General features: G+C 44.2%; 1 protein-coding gene across 1 annotated transcript in view; it reads right to left on the bottom strand.

Moving 5' to 3' along the window:
* The window catches only part of LOC115161950 (neurexin-3a-like), a 739,824-nt gene that overhangs the window by 531,425 nt on the left and 187,508 nt on the right, over positions 1-20,891 (bottom strand). The window contains exons 8-9 of the mRNA XM_029712804.1: positions 7,021-7,314; positions 4,947-5,094 (exon numbers count right to left, since the gene is read on the bottom strand). Coding sequence (XP_029568664.1) covers positions 4,947-5,094; positions 7,021-7,314 — 442 coding nt within the window. The remainder of the gene's footprint in view (positions 1-4,946; positions 5,095-7,020; positions 7,315-20,891) is intronic.

The following is a 20,891-nucleotide window of genomic DNA, read 5'->3' as shown; positions in this document are numbered from 1 at the left end:
TGCCTCGGTTCCATATTTCCCTGGATTATGTCACTGGGCTTCCTCCATCTGATAGCAACACCGTCATCCTGACGGTTGTGGATCGGTTTTCAAAATCTGCCCATTTTATTCCTCTCCCCAAGCTACCCTCTGCCAAAGAGATTGCACATCTCATGGTGCAGCACGTCTTCTGGATCCATGGACTGCCGGTGGACATCGTCTCCGACCGGGGTCCTCAGTTCTCGCCGCGGTTATGGAAGGCGTTCTGCACCCTTATTGGGTCGTCGGTCAGCCTGTCCTCCAGATTTCATCCCCGGTCTAACAGCCAGTCGGAGCGTGCAAATCAAGATCTGCAAACAACACTACAGTGTCTCGTCTCAATCAACCCCACTACTTGGAGCCAACAACTGGTCTGGGTGGAGTATGCCCGTAACACTCTTCCCTGCTCAGCCACTGGACTCTCCCCTTTCGAGTGCTCCATGGGGTGTCAGCCCCCACTCTGCCCAGAGCAAGAACAGGAAGTCAACATATCCTCAGACCATATGGTCGTCTGCCGTTGTCGGCGTACCTGTAAAAGAGCTTGGTCAGCACTTCGCAAGACCAACTCCAGGCATCATAGATAAGTTGACCACCGCCGGACTCCGGCTCCCCGCTATCGTATTGGGAAGAGGGTATGGCTGTCTACACGGGACCTGCCCCTCCGGGTGGAATCCCGCAAACTTTCCCCCATTTCATAGGTCCTTTCCCCATCTCTAGAGTCCTTAGTCCCACTGCTGTTTGTCTTGCACCCTACTTTTCATGTGTCTAGGATTAAGCCCTTGTCTCACAGTCCTTTGTCTTCTGTTTCCAGCGCCACCACTCCTCCACGTGTCATTGATGGCCATCCGGTGTACACGGTGAGACGCACAGGGCAGGGTTTTCCAGTACTTGGTTGACTGGGAGGGTTATGGCCCGGAGGAGAGGTGTTGGGTCCTCGCTAAAGACATCCTGGACCCGGAACCTCATCGCCGACTTTCACCGCCGGTACCTCGGTCAACCAGGTATGCACCCAGGTAGGACGCCAGGTGGCGCCCCTAGAGGGGGAGTACTGTCACACCCTGATCTGTTTCACCTATCTTTGTGCTCTTCTCCACCCCCCTCTAGGTGTCGCCCACCTTCCCCATTATCCCCTGTGTATTTATACTGTACATGTCTTCTCTGTTTGTCTGTTGCCAGTTCTTGTTTTGTCATGTCAACCAGCGTGTTTTTCCGTGCTCCTGTTTTTTCCAAATCACAGTTTTTCTAGGCCTCCCGGTTCTGACCTATGACTGCCCTGACACTGAGCCCACTCCTGAGCCCACTCCTATGCCTGCCCTGACACTGACACCTCCTTACCTAATACCCTGTTGTTGCTGCCTGACCATTCAGCCTGCCCTGACCTTGAGCCTGCCTGCCACTCTGTACCTCTTGTCTCTGTCCTGGTTTATGATCTTTTGCCTGTCCATGACATGTCTCTTGCCTGCCCATTGTTTATAATTAATATCAGTCTCGAACCATCTGCCTCCCGTGACTGCATCTGGGTCTGGCCCTGTATCGTTATAGAGGGTTGTACTGTAATAACCTGTTGCTGCCCACCTCCTTACCTAATACCCTGTTGTTCCTGCCACTCCTTACCTCTAACATAATACCCTGTTGCTGCCCACCTCCTTACCTAAAACCCTGTTGTTGCTGCCCCCCTCCTTACAGTTTACCTAATACCCTGTTGTTGCCACCATTCCTTACCAATTATCTAAAATCCTTTTGCTGCCCCCTTCCTTACCTCTTACCTAATACCCTGTTGTTGCACTCCTCCATAACTAATACCCTGTTGTTGCCACCCCTCCTTACCACTTATCTAATACCCTGTTGCTGCCCCTTCTTACCTCTTACCTAATACCCTGTTGTTGCTGCCCTCCTTGTCTAATACCCTGTTGTTGCTGCCCTCCTAATACCCTGTTGTTGCTGCCCTCCTTACCTAATACCCTGTTGTTGCTGCCCTCCTCCTTACCTAATACCCTGTTGTTGCTGCTCCTCCTTACCTAATACCCTGTTGTTGCTGCCCTCCTCCTTACCTAATACCCTGTTGTTGCTGCCCTCCTCCTTACCTAATACCCTGTTGTTGCTGCCCTCCTCCTTACCTAATACCCTGTTGTTCCTGCTCCTCCTCCTTACCTAATACCCTGTTGTTCCTGCTCCTCCTCCTTACCTAATACCCTGTTGCTGCTGCTCCTCCTTACCTAATACCCTGTTGTTCCTGCTCCTCCTTACCTAATACCCTGTTGTTGCTGCCCTCCTCCATACCTAATACCCTGTTGTTGCTGCCCTCCTCCTTACCTAATACCCTGTTGTTCCTGCTCCTCCTTACCTAATACCCTGTTGTTCCTGCTCCTCCTCCTTACCTAATACCCTGTTGTTCCTGCTCCTCCTCCTTACCTAATACCCTGTTGTTCCTGCTCCTCCTCCTTACCTAATACCCTGTTGTTCCTGCTCCTCCTCCTTACCTAATACCCTGTTGTTCCTGCTCCTCCTCCTTACCTAATACCCTGTTGTTCCTGCTCCTCCTCCTTACCTAATACCCTGTTGCTGCTGCTCCTCCTCCTTACCTAATACCCTGTTGCTGCTGCTCCTCTCTCACACTCCCCTCTCCCCATCTCTCAATCACTCCCTATTCTCACTCTCTCTCTTCCCTGTGTCTCCCCCTTTTCTTCCCCCTTTCTCTCCATCTTCAAGCCCATCTATCTCTTACTCTTGATCTTGAGTTTATGTGTGTGTGCTGTTGGATCGATTGCAGTGTAGTGCAGTGTATCACTCTGTGCCCAGTGGTGGTCCTATGGGTGTCTCAGAGGACATTAGAGATGCAGACAGAGAGCCTGTTAGACAATGCTAGGGCTGCATAGGTGACTGTCAATGCAGCACACATTACTGCTATTGATCTACAACTCCCGCCACACAAACATGGGCAGGGGTATACATAGAAGAACACAGAAGCAAGTATACTAGGGAGGTCAAGCGTGATACAAATCAGTTTTCAACGTTCATCTATGTCCGAGGACATCAGGAGATGATATGGAAACCACTAGGGGCCACAGTGAGTGCTGTTACCTTCAAGTAGATTTCGGATTTGCTAGGGAAAGGGGAAAGGGGGATACCTAGTCAGTTGTGCAACTGAATGTCTCAACTGAAATGTGTCTTCTGCATTTAACCCAACTCCTCTGAATCAGAGAGGTGAGGGGGGCTGACTTAATGGACATCCACTTCTTCGGCACCCGGGGAACAGTGGGTTAACTGCCTTGCTCAGGGGCAGAACGACAGATTTTTACCTTGTCAGCTCGGGGATTCGTTCCAGCAACCTGCGTTGTGGATGGGCGTAAGCATCTACCTCTGACTCCAAAGGTTGTATGTTCTAATCCCACAATAGAAAGTTGTTTTTAATATTTTTTGTTTTAAGCCTATCCCAAACCTTAACCCTTACCTCAATCATTCGGACCAATCCTTACTAAAATATTCAGAGTTAATGCCTAACATTAATAATTTGGAGATAATGCCTAAACTTAACCCTAATCTTATAAATTCAGAGTTAGGCAAGGAGGGGGCAGCAACCATTTTTCTTCATCAATCTACACACAATACCCCATAATGACAAAGCAAAAATAGTTACAAGCTTGGCACACCTGTTTTGGGGGAGTTTCTCCCATTCTCTGCAGATCCTCTCAAACTCTCTCCGGTTGGATGGGGAGCATCGCTGCACAGCTATTTTCAGGTCTCTCCAGAGATGTTCGATCGGGTTCAAGTCTGGGCTCTGGCTGGGCCACTCAAGGACATTCATATACTCATCCCGAAGCCACTCCTGTGTTGTCTTGGCTGTGTACTCAGGGTCGTTGTCCTGTTGGAAGGTGAACTTTCGCCCCAATCGGAGGTCCTGAGCGCTCTGGAGCAGGTGTTCATCAAGGAGCTCTCTGTACTTTGCTCCGTTCATCTTTCCCTCCATCCTTACTAGTCTCCCAGTCCTTGCCACTGAAAAACATCCTCACAGCATGATGCTGCCACCACCATGCTTCACTGTAGGGATGGTGCCAGGTTTCCTCCAAACGTGACACTTGGCATTCAGGCCAAAGAGTAACATTTTGGTAACATCAGGCCAGAGAATGTTGTTTCTCATGGTCAGAGTCCTTTAAGTGCCTCTTGGAAAACTCCAAACAGCCTGTCTTGCCTTTTCCTGAGGAGTGGCTTCCGTCTGGCCACTCTACCATAAAGGCCTGTTTGGTGGAGGCCTGCAGAGATGGTTGTCCTTCTGGAAGGTTCTCCCATCTCCACCGAGGAACTCTGGAGCTCTGTCAGAGTGACTATCGGGTTCTTGCCCTCCTCCCTGACCAAGGCCCTTCTCCCCCGATTACTCAATTTGGCCGGGCGGCCAGTGTCTTGGTGGTTCCAAACTTCTTCCATTTAAGAATGATGGAGTCCACTGTGTTTTTGCGGACCTTCAATGCTGCAGACATTGTTTGGTACCCTTCCCCAGATATACGACACTGTATGCCTTCCGCTGCGAAAGATTCATAAATAATAATAAAATGTAAAAAATTAAAAAAGATTGCCCAGTGCAAACTCGTGATGCTCGGAGCCAAAACGCGCTGCTCATACCACTGCGCTTCGACAGTTCACAATGCTCTAGCAAGCTACGAGAATACTAGGTAATGGTAATATCACATCATTTTTGATTATTTTGTTTTAAGCCTTCTTCCAAACATAGCCCTAACCTTAAACACTCAGAATTTATGCCTAAATTGTTAATCTTTGAATTGTTTCTGTTCTGTTTTAACTCTGTACCCCACGTGGAATTAACCGTGTAACCACGCAGAATTAATATCTAAAAAATAAATCTTCATCCACAATACATTCATCCATAATTTCGAAGGGAAATTAAGAAATCTTGTTGAGGTAAGACGACTCACCTGAGCGTCCGTCCCTCTGTATGTCCACGTGGTACCAGGCTCCATCATTGACCTTGTTCTGCGTGGCTTTGACCTTGATGGTCCCTGAGCCCATGTCCAACAGCAGGTACAGACTGCCATCCAGCAGTTCTACCGCAAAGAAGTCCACCTGGGGGAGGTGGTCAAGGTGTTTGTTCATCATTGGGGTACAACAGCCCATGAGATATCTTTACAGAACAGGATCTATAAGCCCAATAAATCCTTGAACACAGCCTTTTTGTTTCTTCTCAAAGGGGTTTCATTTCAATTCCAGTCAATTCAGAAAGTAAACAGAATTCCAACTCTAATTCCATATTGTCCTAGTTGAAAAGCATTGAAGAGAATTGGAATTGGAAGTACATAAACTTTCTGAATTGTCTGAAATTGAAATGGAATTGTCCCCAACCCTGCTCCTTACACTTGTCGTGACGTTGTATTAGTTAATGTGACGACTGTTGCTCATCGAATGATTAACGGTTTATAATTACGTGATTAAATGAATTAAGCAATGAATCAAGCAATTATTAACTCATTAACCTGGGGCACCATGGGAACATTGTTTTGATTGAGTTTCTATTTCCCAAATTAACTCAAAGGATATCAGAATATCGATTACAACAGTCGCTAAATTAATCAATTTCCTCTACAGTCTCATAATCTGAACGTCGTATAATCCGGGAATCTGCACGGACCCGGGCTTTACCACTGAATTTACCACACCAATCTTAGTTGATTATTTATTTACTAGCAAGCTAAAATGATGATAAAAATGCACATACACAAAACACAGTCTAGCTATTGATTAGGACTTAGTATAACGGGCCAACACACTATGGCGCTTGTTACCCAAAATGGGGATTTTAAAGAGAGAGAAATAAAGGAAGTACACGAGAGAAATATACATTTGGGTTCATTTGTCAGCCATGCTTATTTAAAATTAGCCTTGCCCCGAACTGCCGCTCTTATGGGTCAGAATATAATGATGTAATTACGTGTTGGAGTTCTCAGGTGGGAAGCTCCGCGTGGGTCGTTTAGGCTTCTAAATGACGCAGTTCTCCGGCGCAACTCTCTGGTTGTCCTCACGATGTCAGTGTCCTTCTTGGCTAAGTGGTCTGATCCTCACCCTTGATCGGAAAGGGGTCTTCTGAGGACAGACAGCTCTGTAGCTCAGAGCTCACAGCTTCGGCTCGAATGGTGTCGATACCACGATTCAATGGAGAGTGGAGGCTGGGTGGTTCGGCTTGAATTCACCCGCTTAGACACAGCTACTCGTCCGTAGCTCGTGTAGAAAAATATTTCTTTGTCTTCAACCTTGTGTTTCGTTTTGGGGTTCGTCGACTTTGTTAGACCTTAGCTGCAGCTTGGGGCCAATAGTCTCCAATGTTAATTCTTCACTCTCCTGTCTTATACCCTCGGGTCAGAAGTGGGTGTAACCGCCTTTAGGGCAATTCTCTGGGCGGACCAAGTAAAGGGGCAAGGCTTAGATTTGGCTAAAAATCCGATTTTAGACACTAACTTCACATTTCATCTTTACCAAAACATTCTGTTTGATTTGGATATTTTCCAAACAGCGTACAATGTATAAACATCAGGCATATACTGGGAAAACTCTTAAAGGTACAATGTTTTCATAATAACGTCATCTCTTAACCTTTAAAAACAAATACAAAAGTTACATACATTTTAATATTCCACTTTTCGTCATAACCACCATTGTGGCTGACGGAAACCATTGTTCCAAAGTCCCTTTATTGCATGTTTAATGTTCTGAGGCCAGTTCTCCATTGTTAGGACAAAGGAATTTCTCTGTGGCCTAAGTTTTATTATGGGCGTGAGGTGTCATAAAACCCCCACATCTTCAGACCCCTAGATCTCTCCTCCTCTGTTGGGGGTTTGGGAGATAATCTGTAGGGTGGTGGTCTCCTGTACCCTGACCTGATCAGGACAGTCATGACACACTAGTGACAGATTTGACAGGTTTAGACAGAGCTTTACACACAGGCTGAGGTTAATAGATGTATGTGTTGTTTGATTTATTAATCGTTCATTGTCTTACCTTGGTGTTCTTCTGGCTGCGTTGGGCCTCCTTGCGCTCCTGAGGCTTGCCGTGGGTGAACAGGATGAGGCCGTTGGGTTCTGAGGTCCTGAAGTCAAAGGACAAGGAACCCATTCTCTTGGTGTTCCACTTGGGCAGGCTGATGTAGGCCTCGGGGGTCTCGAAGGAGATAGGGTCCAGGGTGGCCACGTTCTCACACTTAAACATCACATCCCCCTGGATCTTCATCTTGGGGTCCACGATATGCGCCAGACGGGAGAGCTCCAGACGGATGTCGTTGTTCTTGTACACCACCTGGAGGGAGAGATTGGTGGTGGGGAAAATATAATTTATGGTCATTTGTTTAGGTTATGGTCAAGTTGATATTTGTTGGTAATGTCTCTTTCGCAGAAGTTAACAAACAACTTTGCATTTGTTGCCATATCAAACATATTAGCCAGTGTGAAGAGGTTCCACTTTTTCACAAGGTTGGTGATGTAGTAAAGGCTAGATTCAATTAGAAAGGCAGAAGATCCGTGTTATAGCGCGATTTACACGTAAAGGTCATTTCCAAATGAGCCGACAACTGCAGCGATTATTTCTTTGTATTTTTTGGTATTTTTACGTCCTTTATCTCCCCGATTTTATGATGTCCAATTGCGATCCAATCTCATCGCTTGGGAGAGGCGAAGGTCGAGTCATGCGTCCTCTGTAACATGACCTGCCAAACCACGCTCCTTAACATGCGCCTGCGTAACCCGGAAGCCAGCCACACCAACGTGTCAGAGGAAACACAGTTAAACTGATAACTGAAGTCAGCCTGCAGGCACCAGTCACGCCACAATGAGTTGCTATAGGATGATGAGCCAAGTAAAGCTCCCCGGCCAAACCCTCCACTAACCCGGAAGACACTCGGCCAATTGTGCACCGCCCTATGGGACTCCCGGTCATGACTGTTTGTGACACAGCCTGGGAACGAACCTAGGTCTGTAGTTACGTCTCAAGAGCTGCGATGCAGTGCCTTAGACTGCTGCGCCACTCGGGAGGCCCTCTGCAGCGTTTACTTTTAATTCGATCTCATGACCATATCATTGCCTTTAAATGGGGCATAGCCGAAAAGGGGTGATTACATTGCATCTAGGCCTAAGTATCTATATTAGAAACAAATACATAATAAAACACTCAAAGATAACTTTTGTTAGTTCCAGATTTTTGTAGTCTCTCCATAAAGAGGCAGGTAAAGTTCATGTGGATAAGTCAGTTGGCTGTATTAATATATCTGTATTAAATACCAATAGGCCAGGGCGCACAGAGAAACAATGGTTGTCTCTGACTGAGGTAATTGACTCTCAGTGGGCTGACAAACGCATCTGGGTCTGCTCTCACTGATAACGATGCTAATGGCTCCACAAAATGATGGTAGACACACAAACTGGAGCGAGCACTTACACAAACACACACGCAGGAGCATGCGCACACACACACACACACACACACACACACACACACACACACACACACACACACACACACACACACACACACACACACACACACACACACACAGATACGCAGGAGGGCACTCATCACACATAGTTATGGTGGCCCAGCTCTTTGTTTTAAAGGTTAGAGGGACAGAGTAGCTGCCTTTGGTTGCTTTGAGAGCCTTATGTAATTCTCTGGCCCTAGACCTGTCAGCCACACACAAACACACACGCACGCACCGCACACACACACACACACACACACACACACACACACACTCACTCACTCAGCATTAGATCCATCAACCGGAGAGTTACATCCACCAGTGACAACAGTGACCCTATTTGGGCATCCGATACATCATCAGAGAGTTTTACACCCACCAGGGACAACAGTGACAGTTCACTACAGCCAACCACTCCATTCTGTGAGTGAGTAAGTGTCCTTAGCACTGCAAAACAAAGTCCCACTAAGTGGCTAATATTTTATCACAGCAGTCTTAATGCTGTCAATAACCCAGAAGACAGCCAGACATAGGGGAATGTTTGTGTAAATTGAAATCTGCTCAAGTGGAAAATTGAAGTATTTTTCTCTAATTCTCTGGGCAGAACAGAAGCCCCTCTCTCTTTCTTGGGTAGCCTATTACGAGCAGAGCAGGAGCATGCATACACACCCGTGCACGCACACACACACACACACACACACACACACACACACACACACACACACACACACACACACACACACACACACACACACACACATACTGTAGACACACACACACATACTGAAGACACACACACACACACACACACACACACACACACACACATACTGTAGACACACACACACATACTGTAGACACACACACACACACACGCATGAAAAAACACACACACACACACACAACCTCTTTCTCTCTGGGTGTGTGAGTAAGTACACAGCTATCTGTGAGTAGATTGGGGTCTGTGTGAGATTATTGATAATCTGGCAAATTTGACAGTAAATCAACTCATCCCTCAGATGCCTGAGGGCCCTATGCGCTGTGTGTGTGTGTGTCTATGTGTGTGTGCCTATGTGCGTGTGTGTGTCTGTGTGTGTGTGTCTACAATATGTGTGTGGGTGTGTGTCTATGTGTGCGTGTGTGTCTATGTGTGTCTGTGTGTATGCATGTGCGTGCATGTGCGTGTGTGTGCACCACCATGTTTTCATGCATGTGCGTGCGTGCGTGCGTGTCTGTGTGTGTGTGTGTGTGTGAAATCAAATCAAACTTTATTTGTCACATGCGCCGAATAAAACAAGTATAGACTTTACTGTGAAATGCTTACTTACAAGCCCATAACCAACAGTGCAGTTCAAGAAAGAGTTAAGAATATATTTACCATGTAGACTAAAATAAAAAGTAATAACAAAAAGTTACACAATAAGAATAACGATAACGAGGCTATATACAGGGGGTGCCGGTACCGAGTCAGTGTGTGGGGGTACAGGTTAGTTGAGGTAATTTGTGCATGCTTCAGTGTTGCTTGCCTTGTAGATAGCATAGAAGGTATTAAGTTCGTCTGGTAGGCTCGCGTCACTGGGCAGCTCGCGTCCGGGTTTTCCTTTGTAGTCCGTAATAGTTTGCAAGCCCTGCCACATCCGACGAGCGTCAGAGCCGGTGTAGTAGGATTCAATCTTAATCCTGTATTGACGCTTTGCTTGTTTGATAGTTCGTCTGAGGACATAGCGTTTTTTTTATAGGCGTCCGGATTAGTGTCCCGCTCCTTGAAAGCGGCAGCTCTGGCCTTTAGCTCGATGCGGATGTTGCCTGTAATCCATGGTTTCTGGTTGGGATATGTACGTATGGTCACTGTGGGAACGACGTCGTCGATGCACTTATTGATGAAGCCGCTGACTGAGGTGGTGTACTCCTCAATACCAGTGGATGAATTCCGGAACATATTCCAGTGTGTGCTAGCAATGCAGTCCTGTAGTGTAGCATCCGCGTCATCTGACCATTTCCATATTGAGCGAGTCACTGGTACTTCCTGCTTTAGTTTCTGATTGTAAGTAGGAATCAGGAGGATAGATTTATGTTCCGATTTGCCAAATGGAGGGTGGGGGAGAGCTTTGTATGCATCTCTTTGTGGAGTAAAGGTGGTCTAGGATTTATTTTTTCTCTGGTTGTAAATGTGACATGCTGGGTTATATCCTGCCTGTTTGGCCCTGTCCGGGGGTATCATCGGATGGGGCCACAGTGTCTTCTGATCCCTCCTGTCTCAGCCTCCAGTATTTATGCTGCAGTAGTTTATGTGTCGGGGGGCTAGGGTCAGTCTGTTACATCTGGAGTATTCTCTTGTCTTATCCGGTGTCCTGTGTGAATGTAAATATGCTCTCTCTAATTCTCTCTTTCTCTCTTTCTTTCTTTCTCTCGGAGGACCTGAGCCCTAGGACCATGCCTCAGGACTACCTGGCATGATGACTCCTTGCTGTCCCCAGTCCACCTGGCCATGCTGCTGCTCCAGTTTCAACTGTTCTGCCTGCGGCTACGGAACCCTGACCTGTTCACCGGACGTGCTTGTTGCACCCTCGACAATTACTATGATTATTATTATTTGACCATGCTGGTCATTTACGAACATTTTAACATCTTGACCATGTTCTGTTATAATATCCACCCGGCACAGCCAGAAGAGGACTGGCCACCCCTCATAGCCTGGTTCCTCTCTAGGTTTCTTCCTAGGTTTTTGGCCTTTCTCAGGAGTTTTTCCTAGGGAGTTTTTCCCAGCCACCGTGCTTCTTTCACATGCATTGCTTGCTGTTTGGGGTTTTAGGCTGGGTTTCTGTACAGCACTTTGAGATTTCAGCTGATGTACGAAGTGCTATATAATTTTTTTTGATTTGATTTGATTTGATTTGGTAAAAATCTGGTAAAACTGATTTAATGTTCTTCGGCGCCATCATGATCCGTGTGTGTGTGTGTGTGTGTGTGTGTGTGTGTGTGTGTGTGTGTGTGTAATGCTCTCAGCCTTTCCGGATCCAGAGGGTTTATCCCAGCGATCATAAATACGGACAATGCAGAAGCTTTACCACACTGAGATTAAAGTTTTACACTCTAAACCTCTACAACACCAGGAAAAAACACTGTATCCACATCCAGCTGCACTATCATCCTAATAATTAACACAACATGGGGAATATAAAACAAATGCTATGAAACTCAATGTATATAATAAGAAAAATATAAAAAATGATTAAACATAGCCCAGCTTTCCAAAGGGCTCTGGGTAGAACCTGAGCAATGTGCTGTGGGTCACTCTATTACCTTTACAGTAAGATACAGCCAGCTGCACTATCGTCTTAATAATAACGATAATGATACTGACAATTACAGTTATTAATGTAGTACCAATGCACTAGAATAAGACGACACTGAAACAGTCATCTTAACTAGTGTGCATGTTTGTGTGTCAACAAATAGGACAGAAACAGCCCACAATAAAGAATGAAAACATCGCCTATTTTGTGATGATCATAGCTTAAAGGCTTTAAATTGGTCCAAATTAGCTGCCGTCCTTCCACCCCCATTCCAGAGGAACGTAAAGGAACCGAGGGCAGATTACCGTGGCTAGTCTACTTCTCACATTCTGGCAGTGTTCCTATAGCGCACGCACACATGCACACACGCGCACACACACACACACACAGTGTTGAGCAGCTAATCTTGTGGGGACACACAATTCAGTCCCATTCAAAATCCTATTTTTCTAACCCCTAACCCTAAACCTAACCCGTACTCCTAGCCTTACCCTAACCTTAACCCTAACCATAACCCAAAAAACGAACCTTAACCCTAACCCTTAATGTAATACTAACACTAACACTAATTCTAACCTTAACCGACACAGGCACACACACACAAGCACAAGCACACACACACAAGCACAAACACACACACACACACACACACACACACACACACACACACACACACACACACACACACACACACACACACACACACATAGACACACTGTGTATAAGCAGTCAGACATGACAATATCCCTTCAGTTATGACCTAACCGGAGCTGACAGTAAATTACAGCTAAGGGGGTGGTAAAGCCAGAGCTATGTATTTAGAGAGGTAGGACATTGAGGTTTCTGCATTATGATGCATTAACATAACACAACAACAATCTATGGCAGACATGTTGACTCACCATTAACATAACACTACGACATTCTATGGCAGACATGTCGACTCCCACCTTTAACATAACACTACAACATTCTATGGCAGACATGTTGACTCCCCATTAACATAACACTACGACATTCTATGGCAGACATGTCGACTCCCACCTTTAACATAACACTACAACATTCTATGGCAGACATGTTGACTCCCCATTAACATAACACTACGACATTCAATGGCAGACATGTTGACTCACCATTAACATAACACGACAACATTCTATGGCAGACATGTTGACTCCTCATTAACATAACACAACAACATTCTATGGCAGACATGTCGACTCCCACCTTTAACATAACACTACAACATTCTATGGCAGACATGTTGACTCACCATTAACATAACACTACAACATTCTATGGCAGACATGTTGACTCCCACCTTTAACATAACACTACAACATTCTATGGAAGACATGTTGACTCCCCATCAACATAACATGGGGAATATAAAACAAAGGCTATGAAACTGAATGTACACTACCAATCAAAAGTTTGGAGCCACTTAGAAATGTCCTTGTTTTTGAAAGAAAAGCACATTTTTTGCCCATTAAAATAATGAAATTGATCAGAAATACAGTTTACACATTGTTAATGTTGGGATAGGGGGCAGTATTGAGAATTTTGGAAAAAATATGTGCCCATTTTTAACTGCCTCCTACACCAACTCAGAAGCTAGAATATGCATATTATTGTTCAGGTTTGGATAGAAAACACTCTGAATTTTCTAAAACTGTTTGAATGGTGTCTGTGAGTATAACAGAACTCCTATGGCAGGCCAAAACCTGACAAGGTTTCAAGCAGGAAGTACCCTGTCTGACAAGGAGTCGTGCGTCTTGCATCTGTTTATTGAAAAGTAAGGATCTTAGCTGTAACGTGACAATTCCCAGGGCTCCGATAGGCTCTCAGAATAACGGAAATAACTGAAGGTTGACGAGGCAGCCTCAGGCTGAAACACATTATCGGCTTTGGTAAGTGGCGGCTCAGAGGACCTTTGAATGAGGCGCGTGCACGATTCGCTCCTGAGGAGAAATTTAATTCGGCTGTTTAGGCTCAATGCATATTCCCGGTCGGAATATTAACACTTTTCTACGAGATAAATGGCATAAAAATTGGTTTTAAACAGCGGTTGACATGCTTCGAAGTACGGTAATGGAATATTTAGACATTTTTTGTCACGCCAATGCGCCATGCTCGAGACCGTGATGAAGCATTCTGATAGTGTCTAGAACTCACGAACAAAACGTCGCTGTTTGGATATAACGATGGATTATTTGGGACCAAACCAACATTTGTTATTGAAGTAGAAGTCCTGGCAGTGTATTCTGACGAAGAACAAGCAAGGTAAGAACATTTTTCTTATAGGAAATGTGATTTTGGTGGAGGCTGACCTGGGTGGGTGTCTAAATAGCTAGCCCTGTGATGCCGGGCTATGTACTTAGATTATTGCAAAATGTGCTTCATCCGAAAAGCTATTTTAAAATCGGACATATCGAGTGCATAGAGGAGTAATGTATCTATAATTCTTAAAATAATTGTTATGCTTTTTGTGAACGTTTATCGTGAGTAATTTAGCAAACTGTTAGTAAATTCCCCGGAAGTTTGCGGGGGTTATGCTTTTTCTGAACGTCACATGCTAATGTAAAAAGCTGTTTTTTGATATAAATATGAACTTGATTGAACAGACATGCATGTATTGTATAACACAATGTCCTAGGTGTGTCATCTGATGAAGATCATAAAAGGTTAGTGCTGCATTTAGCTGTGGTTTGGGTTTATGTGACATGATATGCTAGCTTGAAAAATGGGTGTCTGATTATTTCTGGCTGGGCACTCTGCTGACATAATCTAATGTTTTGCTTTCGTTGTAAAGCCTTTTTGAAATCGGACAGTGGGGTTAGATTAACGAGATTCTTGTCTTTAAATAGCTGTAAAATAGTCATATGTTTGAGAAATTGAAGTAATAGTATTTCTAACGATTCAAAAATCGCGCCACTGGATTTCAGTGGCTGTTACGTAGGTGGGACGAGTTCGTCCCACATGCGCCAGAGAGGTTAAATGACTATTGTAGCTGGAAACAGCTGATTTTTTATGGAATATCTACAAATCAAATCAAATCAAATTTATTCACAGAACAGCACAAACTGGCTCTAACAAGAACATAAAGAGGAGTGGGAGGCCCCGGTGCACAACTAAGGAAGAGAACAAGTACATTAGAGTGTCTAGTTTGAGAAACAGACGCCTCACAAGTCCTCAAATGCAGCTTCATTAAATAGTACCAGCAAAACACCAGTCTCAACGTTAACAGTGAAGAGGCGACTCCGGGATGCCGGCCTTCTAGGCAGAGTTCCTCTGTCATGTGTCTGTGTTCTTAATCTTTTATTTTTATTGGCCAGTCTGAGATATGGCTTTTTCTTTGCATCTCTACCTAGAAGTCCAGCATCCCAGAGTCACCTCTTCACTGTTGATGTTGAGACTGGTGTATTTCTGATCAATTTGATGTTATTTTAATGGACAATTTGTTTTGTTTTTCTTTAAAAAACAAGGACATTTCTAATTGACCCCAAACTTTTGAAAGTTAGTGTAGTTAGTGTATATAATTATAAAACTTAGCCCAGCTTTCCAAATAGCTCTGGGTAGAACCTGAGCAATGTGCTGTGGATCACTCGATTAGCTTTACAGTAAGACAGTGGGATGCAGAGGGATGTACATGCATAGCAATATTAGGTTTTGACTTATCTGTAGATACACAGTAACATGACATTGCTTTAAATTAAACTGAGCAAAAAATATAAACGCAACATGTAACAATTTCAAAAGATTTTACTGAGTTACAGTTCATATAAGGAAATCAGTCAATTTAAATAAATAAATTAGGCCCTAATCTATGGATTTCACATGACTGGGAATACAGATATACATCTGTTTGTCACAGATACCTTAAAAGAAATGGTAGGGGCGTGGATCAGAAAACCAGTCAGTATCTGGTGTGACCATCTTTTTTCCTCATGTATTGCAACTCATTCGCATAGAGTTGATCAGGCTGTTGATTGTGGCCTGTGGAATGTTGTCTTCAATGGCTGTGCGAAGTTGCTGAATATTGGCGGGATCTGGAATACGCTGTCGTACACAATGATCCAGAACATCACCAACTTGCTCAATGGGTGACATCTGGTGAGTATGCAGACCATGGAAGAACTGGGACATGTTCTACTTCCAGGAATTGTGTACAGATCCTTGTGACATGGGGCCATGCATTTTCATGCTGAAATTAACATGAATTTTTCTGGCAACAGCTCTAATGGACATTCCTGCAGTCAGCATGCCAATTGCACACTCCCTCAAAACGTGAGACATCTATGGCATTGTGTTGTGTGACACAAACTGCACATTTTAGAGTGGTCTTTTATTGGCCCCAGCACGAGGTGAACCTGTGTAATGATCATGCTGTTTAATCAGCTTCTTGATATGCCACATCTGTCAGGTGGATGGATTGTCATTATTGTTAATCTAATTGAACTGTCCAATTTACAGTATCTATTACTGTGAAAGAATACCATGCTATTGTTTGAGGAGAGTGCACAATTTTGAACATGAAAAGTTATTAATAAACAAATTAGGCACATTTGGGCAGTCTTGATTAAATATTTTGAACAGAAATGCAATTGTTCATTGGATCAGTCTAAAACCTTGCACATACACTGCTGCCATCTAGTGGCCAAAATCTAAATTGCACCTGGTCTGGAATAATACATTATGGCCTTTCAAAGATAATGGTACAAAAAAATATTTAAAAAATGCATGTTTTTTTCTTTATTATCTTTTACCAGATCTATTTTATTATATTCTCCTACATACCTTTCACATTTCCACAAACTTCAAAGTGTTTCCTTTCAAATGGTACCAATAATTTGCATATCCTTGCTTCAGGGCCTGAGCTACAGTCAGTTAGATTGTGGTATGTCATTTTAAGAGAAAATTAAAAAAAGAGGCGGATCCTTAAGAGGGTTTAAGCTGCTTTATTTTAGGGGTTTAGTGAAGTCATTCTTGAGCCTTAGGACAAGGGGAGTATACAGTGGCTTCACCCCCTTGGCATTTTTCCTATTTTGTTGCCTTACAACCTGGAATTAAAATGTATTTTTAGGGGGGTTTGTATAATTTGATTTACACAACATGCCTACCACTTTGAAGATGCAAAATATTTTTTATTGTGAAAAACAAACAACAAATAAGACAAAAAAACAGAAAACTTGAGCGTGCATAACAATTCACCCCTCCCAAAGTCAATACTTCTTAGAGCCACTTTTGCAGCAATTACAGCTGCAAGTCTCTTGGGGTATGTCTCTATAAGCTTGGCACATCTAGCCACTGGGATTTTTGCCAATTCATCAAGGCAAAACTGCTCCAGCTCATTCAAGTTGGATGGGTTCCGCTGGTGTACAGAATCACAGATTCTCAATTGGACTGAGGTCTGGGCTTTGACTAGGCCATTCCAAGATATTTACATTTTTTCCCTTAAACCACTCAAGTGTGACTTTAGCAGTATGCTTAGGGGCATTGTCCTGCTGGAAGGTGAACCTCCGTCCCGGCCTCAAATCTCTGGAAGACTGAAACAGGTTTCCCTCAAGAATTTCCCTGTATTTAGAGCCATCCATCATTCCTTCAATTCCGACCGGTTTCTCAGTCCTTGCCGATGAAAACCATGGTGTTCTCGGGGTGATGAGAGGTGTTGGGTTTGCACCAAACATTACGTTTTCCTTGATGGCCAAAAAGCTACATTTTAGTCTCATCTGACCAGAGTACCTTCTTCCATATGCTTGGGGAGTCTTCCACATGCATTTTGGAAAACCCCAAACATGTTTGCTAATTTTTTTCTGGCCACTCTTCCATAAAGCCCAGCTCTTTGGAGTGTACGGCTTAAAGTGGTCCTATGGACAGATACTCCAATCTCTGCTGTGGAGCTTTGCAGCTCCTTCAGGGTTATCTTTGGTCTCTTTGTTGCCTCTTTGATTAATGCCCTCCTTGCCTGGTCTGTAAGTTTTGGTGGGCGGCCCTCTCTTGGCAGGTTTGTTGTGGTGCCATATTCTTTCAATTTTTTTTATAACGGATTTAATGGTGCTCCATGGGATGTTCAAAGTTTCAGATATTGTACTTCTCCACAATTTTGTCCCTGACCTGTTTGGAGAGCTCCTTGGTTTCATAGTGCCGCTTGCTTTGTGGTGCCCCTTGCATACAGAAGGGACGTCGCGTGCGCCATCCGTATGGTTAGTGAGAAAGTCCATGTTGCAAATGTACCCTCCCTTACTAGACGTCCGACCACGTCCGATAAATCCGCGGACGGCGTCGGGCCGATCGCGGGGGCCGGATCTTCCAGGAAGTCATCGAACGGAGTCTCTCGGACCTTCGGTTTCCGTTTAATTAAATTTTCAAATTTTGGTCATTTTCTTGCAGTCCCGGATTATTCCACGAGAGGGCGTATGGAATCATATTGCAAATGTAACATATATCACCAAATGCGACACGGCTTTTTCTCCTAAACCGAAGACAATTCGAAGACGAAACTCGGTCTGCGTGGGTTTGGCATAATGGGCAGTTGGCCCCGAACAGGATGGAGTCGAGGCCTCGACGCTTTTCGAGTTAAGGCTATTTTTCTGGGATTGAAAGTCAAAGAGGAAAATAGAGTGCTGATTTGACCACTTCACATCAAACTACATGAGCCTACGGTGTCAGGAGAAAAGGAACCATGCATTTACCAATGTTCATTTCAGAGAAATTGTACAATGACACATTGGTGATATTCAACAACAAGAGGTTTTTTTTTCAAAAAAGTTACATATCCAGTTGCAGCGTGTTCAGATGAGTCCGTTAAGGCAGGTTTCGGAGCTCTGCGAGATTTCTGTGATTTTCTGTGATTTTCTGAAACAACACACACTTGTTCAACCCTCTGTAAATAAGTCAGTTCTTAACAGAAACACTTAAAACTCAATATTCTATAAGAGCCTAACGTTCAGATTCCTGTGTCAACCAGAAATGCCTTATAATGGTGTCATAGGGGCTGCTTTGAAGGGTTAAAAAGGTCAGATCTTTCCACAACTTCATATGTGTGACTAGGCAACCCTCATGAACTGTAAATCAGTCATTTATCCCATCAGATGTCAAAGAAAAGCTCTCTCAAACACACACACAGCAAGGACGGAGTGACACAGAGCGGTGCTTAAAGACACAAAGAGCCTGCAATGGCATTACCATTATCTCTAGGCTGAGACGAGTTCAATGAGACGCCCCGCTTGACCGTAGCTTGCTCGGTATGAGCGCAGCGACCGTGAGAAAACTAGGCCCAAAATGAGGCCTGCACCAATATGTCAAGTGCTTATGGGTGACAGTGAGAGAACCATTAGGGTTAGAAGCACAATTCAACCTCAGGAGCGTTCCTGAGGTCCTCCCGATCTGTGCAAGCCTAACCTTGACCCTGTGGCATTAACCCTTCACAGTGAAAAGAAGGTGTTTAGATCAAACTGTGTGCAATGACTTCTCTCCCCATAGGAATACATTGACAATTCTCCTAAATTCAACCTGAAGTCTATGTGGGTTATGAATGCCTTATGAACCTGTCTTCTATAACAATCCATCAGGCTACTGTGAGGTCTACCTGTGTCGATTCTAAGGTTCCTGGAGCAACCGGAAAATGTTAAAATCACCCTAGAGCTATTGTCATATAAGCAACCTGCAGATAGTGAAAATCACGCAACTCAACCATCTGTCATTCAGTCAATTCTTAAGGTAGAGACTTCATATTCAGGATTCTGTTTATGTCTACCCCAAAGACAACGTGTGTGAAGCAAGAGCTTCCTGTGACAACCGGAAGTTGTTAAAAACAGCCAAGAGCTATTGTCATATGGTCAACCGGCATATAGTGAAAATCACGCAACTCAACCATCTGTTATTCAGTCAATTCTTAAGGTAGAGACTTCATATTCAGGATTCTGTTTATGTCTAACCCAAAGACAACATGTGTTGAGTAAGAGCTTCCTGTGACAACCGGAAGTTGTTAAAAACAGCAAAGAGCTATTGTCATATGGTCAACCAGCATATAGTGAAAATCACGCAACTCAACCCTATGTCATCCAGCCAATTCTTTAGGTAGAGACTTCATATTGAGGATTCTGTATATGCCTACCCCAAAGACAACGTGTGTCTATTCTTTTTGCAAAAAAAACAAAAACACACACACACAATTTGGCCATAGGGACATAGTGTGGGGCTTAGAGTCTTATACCGCCTTCAATAGTTACTTTTGTTGAAACGATTCAAGAACCGTCAGACCTAGAGCTCCGAAATTTTAGAAACCTGTTCTAGAGCTCAAGTCGATAGTGCACGGTGATTTATGGGGCTCTAGAAGGTTCTCTGACCGAGAAACCACCTCGTACATTTGCAATATTTTCAATTCATTTTCAATATCACGGACATGGCGACATTTAGAAATGTCCCAGAGTCGCAAGACTAGGTGCATTGAAACCGCCTCGGCCCGTAGAGACGGACCCCAATGTCTCTGTCCGATAGCTCATTCAGGGACCCCGTAGTAACGCCCTGAAAAAGTGGATTTTCAGCACCAATTAAGGCCATTGCTTGGGCACCAAATGACCTATCGAGCCGAAACTTGGGATTCGGGGTCGCCTCACATAGGCCTACACATAATGTCAGAACTGGACCCGCAGCTATAACGTAACTATGTGTTTTAGGTTTTTTTATGGTTAAAATTGAAAGCACTGTGAATTATGGGCCTTCTCTGACATATGTGATAGTTGGCTTCTATACGAGTTGGAAAAAGTGGATTTGGTGTCAGATGCTATCAGTTTGGTGTCAGAATGACAACTAATTGACTGATGGACGCTGACTGCTGGGTGACGAGCAATGGAGATTAACCACAGTCACTGCCCGGCCATCCCGAGTTCATCGGGCCAGTCAATTATGCATTTCTGCAGTATTTTTGAGCATGCCTAAATTTGTGATGCTAAATGCCCATTAAATCATATTGCAAACGTAACGCGCTATATTGCAAACGTAACGTGCGTTTGCAATATGATTCAACAGCAGAAAATATCACCAAAGTTGACATGATGAAATCAACACAATGAGCGACAGAGAGGAACCACAGTCACTGCCCG

Source organism: Salmo trutta, chromosome 25 (assembly GCF_901001165.1).
Source record: "Salmo trutta chromosome 25, fSalTru1.1, whole genome shotgun sequence".
In the NCBI taxonomy this organism is placed as follows: Eukaryota; Metazoa; Chordata; class Actinopteri; order Salmoniformes; family Salmonidae; genus Salmo; species Salmo trutta.
This window is presented reverse-complemented; position numbering and strand designations above follow the sequence as displayed.